At 31.6% G+C, this 9,880-nt stretch overlaps 2 protein-coding genes across 5 annotated transcripts in view; both read left to right on the top strand.

The window, feature by feature from the left end:
• Positions 1–2,361, top strand: part of LOC108753527 (monocyte to macrophage differentiation factor 2) — a 6,884-nt gene extending 4,523 nt beyond the window's left edge. Inside the window, exons 2-5 of one of the 2 annotated variants that reach the window (XM_018495168.1) lie at positions 808–1,053; positions 1,161–1,413; positions 1,591–1,841; positions 1,981–2,361. In XM_018495168.1, coding sequence (XP_018350670.1) covers positions 818–1,053; positions 1,161–1,413; positions 1,591–1,841; positions 1,981–2,011 — 771 coding nt within the window. In that variant the 5' untranslated portion in view covers positions 808–817 and the 3' untranslated portion in view covers positions 2,012–2,361. The remainder of the gene's footprint in view (positions 1–807; positions 1,054–1,160; positions 1,414–1,590; positions 1,842–1,980) is intronic. The other variant, XM_018495167.1, reaches the window with a different exon arrangement.
• Positions 2,362–3,917: 1,556 nt separating this feature from the next.
• On the top strand, positions 3,918–9,440 carry LOC108753620 (protein KIAA0556-like). Of its 3 annotated transcripts, XM_018495388.1 has the most exons (15): positions 3,918–4,388; positions 4,485–4,555; positions 4,660–4,779; positions 4,876–5,297; positions 5,888–6,237; positions 6,379–6,516; positions 6,733–6,876; positions 7,013–7,169; positions 7,287–7,549; positions 7,657–7,846; positions 7,980–8,141; positions 8,366–8,505; positions 8,582–8,683; positions 8,777–8,883; positions 8,976–9,440. In XM_018495388.1, exons 2-15 carry the CDS (start codon positions 4,485–4,487, stop codon positions 9,076–9,078), a joined length of 2,469 nt encoding a protein of 822 aa, XP_018350890.1. In that variant the 5' UTR covers positions 3,918–4,388; the 3' UTR covers positions 9,079–9,440. The 3 variants fall into 3 exon arrangements, with proteins under 3 accessions (XP_018350890.1, XP_018350889.1, XP_018350891.1); XM_018495387.1 differs by having other exon boundaries at positions 3,918–4,555; XM_018495389.1 differs by lacking the exons at positions 8,582–8,683; positions 8,777–8,883; positions 8,976–9,440 and having other exon boundaries at positions 3,918–4,555; positions 7,657–7,892; positions 8,366–8,447.
• The last annotated feature ends 440 nt before the right edge of the window (positions 9,441–9,880 follow it).

Raw genomic sequence — 9,880 nt, 5'->3', positions numbered from 1 at the left:
CTCTCTCTCTCTCTCTCTCTCTCTCTCTCTCTCTCTCTCTCATGTATTCACGCACGCACGCACGTACAGAGAGAGAAAAATATATTGTAGTATAATCATTTAATCTTTAATTTCTTACACCTTTAATCTATTACTGCACTATATATACTATGTACTTACATATCTAAACTTAATGTACTGTAAATGTAGGTGACTTAGGACAGTATAAGTAACTTGGGATAGCATGTACTTTTGTTAAATTCAATCATGATATCCATCCATGAGTCACTAAAGAAAATTTAAAATTTAAACTTTTTTTAAAGACTCGTGGATGGATATCACAATTAAATTTAATAAAACTACACGCTGTCACTTATATTTATGGTAATATACTAGCAAGTATTACAGAATTCCCTAATTTCATTATCTGCTTTGTATGGACTCGATTAAATTTCCTTTTATATAATCTTCACTAATCTTCTTTCATTTTATATAATAACTGGGCATGTATTTTTCATATAACAGTTTTCTATCGCGTTAATGCTGACCAGCAAAATATATTTTATTATGTACAAATGTGATAAAACAAATTGTTACGGAGCATTATTGGTTTTAACGATATTTTATTGATGTCTTTCATAGTACTTTGTAACTGTAGAATATAATTGCATTATATAAAAGAGATATGTAATTCTATTATTTTTATCCCATTATTTTTCTCAATATAATTTAAATGTAATTTTATGAAATTTAATTTAGTAAACTTTACAATTAAGAAAGCAAGTAGGAAAAACAGGACAAAGTATGCAATTATGAATTGGCTTATAGGATAAAGTGGATGAATCCGAGAGCATGCATAAATGAGGCATATACTCCTACATCCATCGAACATATGGCAAATGTGGCAACTCACGGAATATGGGTTGTACCTTCGGTAATTGGCGGTATCGAGCTTATACGCCGTTCGTCAACATGGGCTCAGTTTGTTTCAGCTTGCGTATACGGCACTTCCTTGATCCTTATCTTTGCAGTATCGACTTTCTTCCACAGTGTGCACTATTGCAATCATAACAGGTACAATTATTTAATCGTAGTTTTTTATCCGTTAATTCTTATTTCTTTCAAATTCTTTGAGATACGTAAAATGATAAACAAGAAATTCATCGCGCATAATATTTTAGACAACTAAAAGATGCGTTGCATCGTTGCGATCGTGCTATGATTTACATCTTCATAGCAGCCAGTTACTTTCCATGGTTAAATATAGAACACTTCTCAGACGATGAGCTTTTGTTCGCGATGCGTTATGTCGTTTGGATCATGGCTGTAATGGGTATCCTCTATCAGCAGATCTTTCACGAGAGATACAAGATGCTCGAAACTATTTTCTACATGGTTATGGGTATTGGACCTAGCGTCGCAATCCTTAATGTTGTAAGTAAAGTAACATTGTATTCAGATTGCTTATAATTGTTTCAATTTCATTTTAGAAGAGAATGAACACGAGAAACATTTTGCTCAAGCATATATATTTTATACTACATTTCATATGATTTAAAATAATCTTATCTTAATAATATCTCAATTAATTTACAATAAATATTTTTACAGTATAATTATTACAATATTACGGAATTGAAACTGGGTGGGCTGATGTATGTTCTTGGCTTAGTATTTTTCAAATCGGATGGTCGTATACCTTGCGCGCACGCAATTTGGCATCTTTTCGTAGCTGCGGCAGCTGGATTTCATTATTACGCGATTCTGAACCATGTATTTCCTGAAACAGACTCGACGAATATTCTTGGACCTGCCGGCAGCATGCCACAATTATCTAATATACTAAAGCCTCATATAGAATTGTAAGAGTTGTATACTGTTTTCTACAGTGTTTCTTCCAAATGTTAAATATTCTAAAATATAGCAGTTTTATAAAGGGTACTTTATGGTAGAGGAATATCATTTAATTTATGTATATGCCTATATATTATGTATTTTCAGACTTTTTGATAAGAACAAATTTATTTTTTAATCGTGATTTGCGTATGTGCTGGTCTACTAACTAGACGTCTTCTCGTAATTATTTCAAATATCTCTCTCAGTAAATAGAAATCGTGTATATATAATGTATAAACGCAATAAGCGCTATGAAAAAGCGTAGTGAATTAAATGGTATGTATTAAAACGAATGAAAAAGGAAGATTTTTAAGTACCTGACGGCCATATAAGACTTCATTCATATATTATGAATGTGTTACATATTAAAAATAAGACAAAAAATATGATATTACATTAACAGATATTAATATAACGCAGTTGTATTGCTAATTACATGACGAGTTCGAATATACATCTATAGCGAATATTGTATTATTCATATTCCATTTAGTATCAGATTTAATGTTTCGACATCACTCGTGAATAATTATTAAGTAAGAAAGAAAATTTTATCATGCCTGCACTTTTTCAAATACAGATGGAATATTTTTTGGGAAAAACATTATTTTGTTTTATATTATATAAGTTTGATAAAGTAAACTTCTATATTAAGTAGTAAATTTCTATATTAGAATCTTTACAAAGTATAAATGCCAAGTTTTACCTTAGCGATGAATGGAAATCAAGTTGACTGAATACATATGTTTACTTTCTGCTAGAAGTGTCTTTCTATTTGCAGATATATTGTGCCAAAATTAAATTAAACTCGTATATGTCCTACCTTAGAATATTTTCAATGAACTATTGACGTTTCTTTAAGGAAAAACAAATGAATGTATTATTTGAATCATACTTGTTTCGCTAAAATTTTGATAGAAACTCAAAAAAAAAAAAAGGAAAAATGTTGTATAGTATACTTTGCTGAAATTATAGAGCATTTTTTGAAATATAGTATGTTGAGCAAATGGCCTTATTTGTATTATTACTAGATATGATATATAATTGAACGAAATTATATAGGTTTATATAACAACTATGGTACTTGTTGTTACAGTTAAATTATGTTTATATCGAAACGATCTAATTTGTACTTCCATATATATGTATATTAATTATATATTGAAATTAGTATATATAGTAATAGACAATATTTATATGTATACTTACGTATTTATTGTGTGTGTGTCATGTATATATATGTATATAAACAAACAAAATTTTCTTCTGAAATTTGCTCGCAAATGCTTTATTTAAGAGATATTGACCTCTTAAGTTATTGAACTATAGGAATGAATAATATCGAAATATCTCTTATTTTGTTTTGCTCTGAAGCAAAAAATGTACCAAGTGTCCGCTAATGAACTTCAATCATTAAAACAGAAGATAATGGATGCGAAGAAATTGCAGACGCACAATGTCACTCATTCTTTTTTTGATAAAAGAGACACAATGCTTGTCTCTTATGGCTTGAAGCCATCATTTTGAACAAAACATTTATTAATTACAATTTGATTATTGTAAGGCAATGAAAGGGGAATACATAGATTATTTCGACATTATTTATCCCTTTGTTCTGTAACTTAAGAAATCAATAGTTCTTAAACGAAATGTTTGTGAGTAAATTTCCAGAGGAAACTTTTATTTATTTTGAGATCGTAAATTCGTTTTTTAAGTTTGATAGTTTAACTCGGGAACCCTTTGCGCACACACACGTACGTACGTAGGTATGTATAGAATGTACAGTACTGACAATGTGAAATATTACGAAAGTCTTGATGTAATAAGAATATTAATTTGCGATGTATATATGTGCCGTGATATTGCAAGGAGCAAAGTACAAAATGATTATCAGTTCCAAGTTATTCGCTGTCTATTTTTGTTGTATACTTCGTGGACCAAAGTATCGTGGAGGAATATGTAACATTGCTGTTGTCGAGTATATACATACACGTGTGTGTGTATGCGCGCACGCGATCTACACGCGCGCGCGCGCGCACACACACACACACACACACACACACACACACACACATACACACACTTCTTGACAATGAGTGTAATACTTAATTAGAAATAAAACATTATATATTGGTCAAAAATTATTTCTTAACAAACCTTACTTTTTATCATAGTAGAAATAGTAACAGTGCGCGCGCATGTATTATATAATCATTACTAGTATAACTTTACTTAGTATAATATAAAATTACATATAGGGGCGCATCTATTCTAGTCTTCAGAAGAGTTTCCATAGTGATAGCAGCAAACAAAGCGAGAATCGAACGAGCCGACAATGGATAAGAATTTCTGACCAGTTATTATCGGTCTTAAACAATAAGTTGAGTAATCTGGAATCTGTGTAACGCGTATAATCATGAAAATTAATATGTGTATGTTTTTGAAAAATGAAAAATTGCAATTGAAATTTTTTCGATAAAATAATAAATAGATTACCTGTGTGATTCAATTTGGTGAGTCATTATTATCATCATAAAAGTAACGTATACGACGGTACTAGTAGTGAAACAAGAAAATAAATAAGTATGGATAATGTTACGTATGATAAGATGGAGAATAAAACTGCATCTTTGGCTGCCAACGCGCTTAAAATGCCATCGTGGTTGGTGGAGATGACCGAGTATGTAACATTTTTTCGCACGTTATTACTTTTCACCTTTTTAAGAATAAATATGGCATTGTTTCCTACTTTTTTTTATTTTCACTTTTTATCCTTTATATCAGCAATGTAGAGAGGATTAATACGAGTTACGATGCCAAATCACTAAAAATGGAAACACGTGTTTTAATCGATGATCAGCATCATTTAAAAAATATCACCTTCAAGAAGGAAGATGAAGATACGTAAGATATCTATATATATTTTTTGGCAATAGCTCATTTTTTCAAGAATATTGATATAACGTTATAAAGCGATATTTTGCTTTGGCATTTTTATAGAAACAATCAACCTAATAGCTATCAATCAAACTTAAGCCATCTTTATATTGATGCTAATATTAAATTACAAACACCATGCACGAGCAAATCACTGCCGAATACACCAAAGAGCGAACAAGTACAAGTTAAACGAAGAACACGCGCTTGTTCTGCCATTGTGAATGCAAAGCATCGTACGAAGAATGATTTTCATGGTTTGGATGCATACTTGGAAAGAAAACAGATGGAAAAACATGGGATATATTTGACATTTGGAAATTATAACAACGATAAAACTGGCAATGAGGATCAATCTTACTCTGAACATCGAATATCAAATGTTCCAAATCGTGCAGATACACGATTACATTCGTCAGATGACAATTATCTTAACGATTCCACATTTAGTACACAGAATGAAGAAAATTCGAAATTATTATCTGGTCAATATCGTGAAATCTTTAAATCTCTCCGCTTTATTTAAAAACAATTTTGTTAAATCATTTGTTATTTTCTTCCAGCTTTTTCAAATAGCTGGTTGATGTCCTGCACCTTGTTGAAAGCTTACACATACATCTTACACATGCATATGATAGAAATATAGAATATTAACGCGTTGTCTGCCCAGCGAGCTTTTACGTCTTATAATTCTTACTGTACATTAAAGAAAAGGAATTCTCATTATTATAAGCATATATTATATAATGATGAAATATCGTCTAATACGAATAAGTAGACAGTAGTGCATATCCCGGCCGGTATATTATCAATGAGAGAGTATTATGTTGAATAGCGCATTTTTTACTTTACATTTATTTTTTAATATAATTTTTTGCGTTACTTAAAATTTTGTATTGGGTAATATCTTTACTTTTGCAAGATTTAAATTAAAGCTTTAAAAGATTTCGAGATAAATTTCGACCGATCAGTACAATAGTACGACTAGCATGGCAATCAACGTGTTGCATTATTCTGCATCTTTGTAATATGCACATACGAATTAAATATAATTTAGTTTATATATCATTTTTAGATAAACTATACAGAAATTTTATTATTCCTGAATTACCATCCGGAGACTCGTTGGTCATTGATATTATTTCTACCTGGGGCGACAAACATTACGTAGGCCTCAATGGTATTGAAATATTTTCAAATACCGGAGAACCAGCGAGAATAAAAGAGATACGTGCACATACGACAAGCGTTAATCAATCATTGAACAACGATCATAATCCTTATACAATAAATAATTTAATTAATGGTATCAATCGAACAAGAGACGATGCAAATTTATGGCTAACACCTTATTCAAATGGTGACCATCATTATGTTTACATGATATTTGAATTCACGATTACTATAGCGATGATCAGAATATGGGTAGGATTTCTTATTTTACGACAATCATAAAAAAATTATCTATAAATACGTAGAAGTACAAGTATATATGCAGCACGCGTGTGCGTCGCGGCAGGTGTAAAAATATACTTGAACTGAAATTACTTCCTTTTCTTCTTTCAGAATTACAATAAATCTAGAATACATTCCTTTCGAGGAGCCAAAGATGTTATTATTAAATTGAACGATATTATCATTTTTTACGGAGAAATCGCTAAAGCTTCAGGAGATGATATGGGTAGCCTTGATTCTTTTGGAGATGTAAGAAGTCTTATGAAAGTTTTCGTTACAGAAATATTAACGACACGTAGAGTGATCTATTATATACATATAATATAAATTAATTACACTTAATTATTCTTAAATCTCACACGCACGCGCGCGCACGCACGCACGCACGCACACATACATATATATAATATAAATTTGAATGAAATCAATTTTATATGTAATGCATAAAAATATTGACTGATGTAGACTATATTATTTACGACGGACGAAAATATTCTGGAATTGATATCAAAACATGATAATACATTCATAGAATTCAATAATGGGACATCAGATTGTGAAGAGAAAGAAATAATTCGCCCAATAACGGCAACGATGACCAATGACCAAGTAAGAGAGCAGCTAATTATTGTATCGATATTTTCATTTAATAATGGTAATAACGATATGTATAACGTAATACACCGCACGTGTTAATAAAATAGATAAAAATAAGATAGATACAATAATAGTAATCTCTTTTTAGATTGCTTCGGCGAGACGTAATAATAGCGATGATTCTATTGAAAATTCTCCCAACGCGTATACCAATAGCAAAATTCGCAATACCACTCTTACCCCTCTATCTTGTCGAGAGATTCAATTAATTATCCTTTCTAATTGGGGTTTACAGCATTTGGTTGGTAGGTATAGCGTAAATCACATAAATTAATTATTGACACAAGTCAAACTGCAGCGTTATATAATAATATAATCTGCGACATGTATTTGAATCTTTCTTTCGGGTTTTCTTGTTATAGGCCTCACCGGTATAGAATTAATCGGGGATCAAGGTGTAGCAGTCCCGTTAGTAAATGCCAATTTGCATTGTAACGCGGCTGATACACATTTAATGAGACTAATTGACGGGCACAATGTTACAACCGAAATGGATTACATGTGGCTAGCGGATTTAATGTTAAATAAGAGGATTACGATAAACGTTACTTTCGATACGGATGTGTACCTGACAGGAATTCGAATTTGGAATTACAATGCATCTTTGGAGTTGTCTTATTGCGGAGTAAGAGAGAAAGAGAGAGAGAGAGAGAGAGCGCAAATAATTCAAACGCATTGTTCAATAAATGAGAGAACTGAATTCTGATTGCAACGACCAATCTTCTTGCACAGGTGAAACAGTTACTAATTAAATTAGACGGTAGACAGTTGCATGACGAGAATTATTCTGATGGCTTCCTATTGAGACGCGCGCCGGGATCTTGTCATTATGATTTTGTCCAAGAAATTAGTTTCCTTAATCCACCTAATCGAGAACAATCTTCGAATCAAATCATCGATCCAATTACAAAATCGCTCGAAGGTATTTGTCATTCAGAGACGGCGTGTAAAGCAGGCAAGATAGAAGTGTGCGTGCATATATGTATATATCTATCTATATATATAGGCATAGAAAATAAAAAATGTCCTATCGTGCATCACACATAACTTTTTAGAACTCGAGTCTTTCGATTCCAACTACGAAGCTCCGTCGATGCCACGCGGATTCGTTTATCAAATAATAATTTTCTCTACATGGGGAGACTCTTACTACGTGGGCCTCAATGGAATACAACTATATGATAATTATGGAAAAGAAATCAAATTAACTGCAGATAGTACGTTCAGCTTACGTTCAGTTTCAGCAAAACTCTGCGAGAGATTTAATGACAAATTTAATTTTATGCAATCTCTGCTTCTCTAAAGGAAAAAAACAAAAAAATTGAAAACATGAACAGGAAAAGAAATAAAAGAGAATTTCTAATTATAATTTCTATTTGAATTTATATTGATATTTATCAATGTCTCAATCCTGCCGTTAATGCCGATCATCTCTTGTTAGATGTAGCCGCATTTCCCGAAAGCGTCAACATAATAGAAGGAATAGACAACGACATTCGTACGCCAGACAAACTTATTGATGGGATAAATGATATTCGAGATGGACGACATGCCTGGCTGGCTCCTATACTTCCTGGACAAGTAAGCGGAAACGAACCGTACAAGATAATAATAGTCAATTAATTTCTATTTAATATTCCCGATATGCGTTTCTCAGACAAATCGCGTGTATTTAATATTTTATCATCCCATTATGGTATCAATGATCAAAATCTGGAATTATGGAAAAACCTCACAAAGGAGAGTTAAAGAATTTGCAGTAAGAGAAACCAATTGCATTACACACAAGTATCACTGATAATTCTCCAATTTGTTTAAATTGTATTAAAAAAAACCATATTTATATTTGTAGATATTAGTAGATGACTTGCTAGTTTACAATGGGACATTGGATAAACATAACTCATATGGATTAGTAACATTTGTAAAGGAAAACAGCAATGAGAATCTAGTAAACCGGTAAGTCAATAAAAGCAATGTTATTTGCCAACAAGTGACAAAAACACAAAAAAATTTACTTGTTGCATACATATATATCATACAAATTGTAGTTCAGAGCAAGAGGGTCTTTTAAACTTACGAAGAAATACCTCGGGCACTAATTCATTACCGGATCCATCCCTTCGCCCGCATACATCTTTACAATTTAAATAATCGTAATGCTATAGATATTTATTAATACATATTAAAATATATTTATATTTTTATACTTACAGACTACTGAGACAAGACTTTCATCTTTATATTAGTGTTCCGTTTAAATAATTAACGGCATTAAAACACACACACACGCGCACACACACACACACACACACACACACACACACAATGTCCCGAAATTCGACATCATTGCAGCGTGAAACTTTGTGAAAAATTAAGTGATAAAAGTGTAAGTCATTTTTCTCCGTAAAGTAGTTTTTTAAGTATAAACGTTTAAAGTTTAACTATAATAGGACAGTGCACGTGGTAATATTTTTGTTTAGTATCTAATACCATTGCATGCGCACATCATATGGATATGATTTTTTAACGCTTTGCAACGCGCTCATAATTATTAGTTAAACTTAAACATTTATATTAAAACGTTTTATATTAAAAATCTACTTCACGGAAAAAAATGATTTACACTTTTATCACTTAATTTTTTACGAAGTTTCATGCTACAATAATATATTACCCTCAAATTTCGGGTCAGCATGTATGTATACAATATACACATACACGCGCGTGCGCGCAGGCACATTGTGCGGTAAAAACGTAACGATATTTACGGATATATTCCTAAGAGCATTTTGAGACAGAAAATTCTAATACCAAAATGTCGAGAGTATAATAATTTTTAAATTTATATAAGCACTTAAAGTTATGATGAATATCATACCCCCTAAAGTTTATACGCGCTTAGATACGGCTGGATTTTTCGTTGTATTACATCCGATGAACTTTATGATTCGAT

Source organism: Trachymyrmex septentrionalis, unplaced genomic scaffold (genome assembly GCF_001594115.1).
Source record: "Trachymyrmex septentrionalis isolate Tsep2-gDNA-1 unplaced genomic scaffold, Tsep1.0 scaffold7, whole genome shotgun sequence".
Taxonomy (NCBI): domain Eukaryota; kingdom Metazoa; phylum Arthropoda; class Insecta; order Hymenoptera; family Formicidae; genus Trachymyrmex; species Trachymyrmex septentrionalis.
Note: the sequence above shows the minus strand (reverse complement) of the source record. Positions and strands in the feature narration are given on the sequence as shown.

What these genes read in the sequence shown, in the direction of transcription:
- LOC108753620 (XM_018495387.1), top strand. Translation starts at nt 4,461, where the DNA reads ATGGATAATGTTACGTATGATAAGATGGAGAATAAAACTGCATCTTTG. An exon ending in TGGAGTTGTCTTATTGCGGA is followed by an intron (nt 7,550 to 7,656) that starts GTAAGAGAGAAA and finishes CTTCTTGCACAG; the next exon opens with GTGAAACAGTTACTAATTAA. An exon ending in GGAGAGTTAAAGAATTTGCA is followed by an intron (nt 8,684 to 8,776) that starts GTAAGAGAAACC and finishes TTATATTTGTAG; the next exon opens with ATATTAGTAGATGACTTGCT.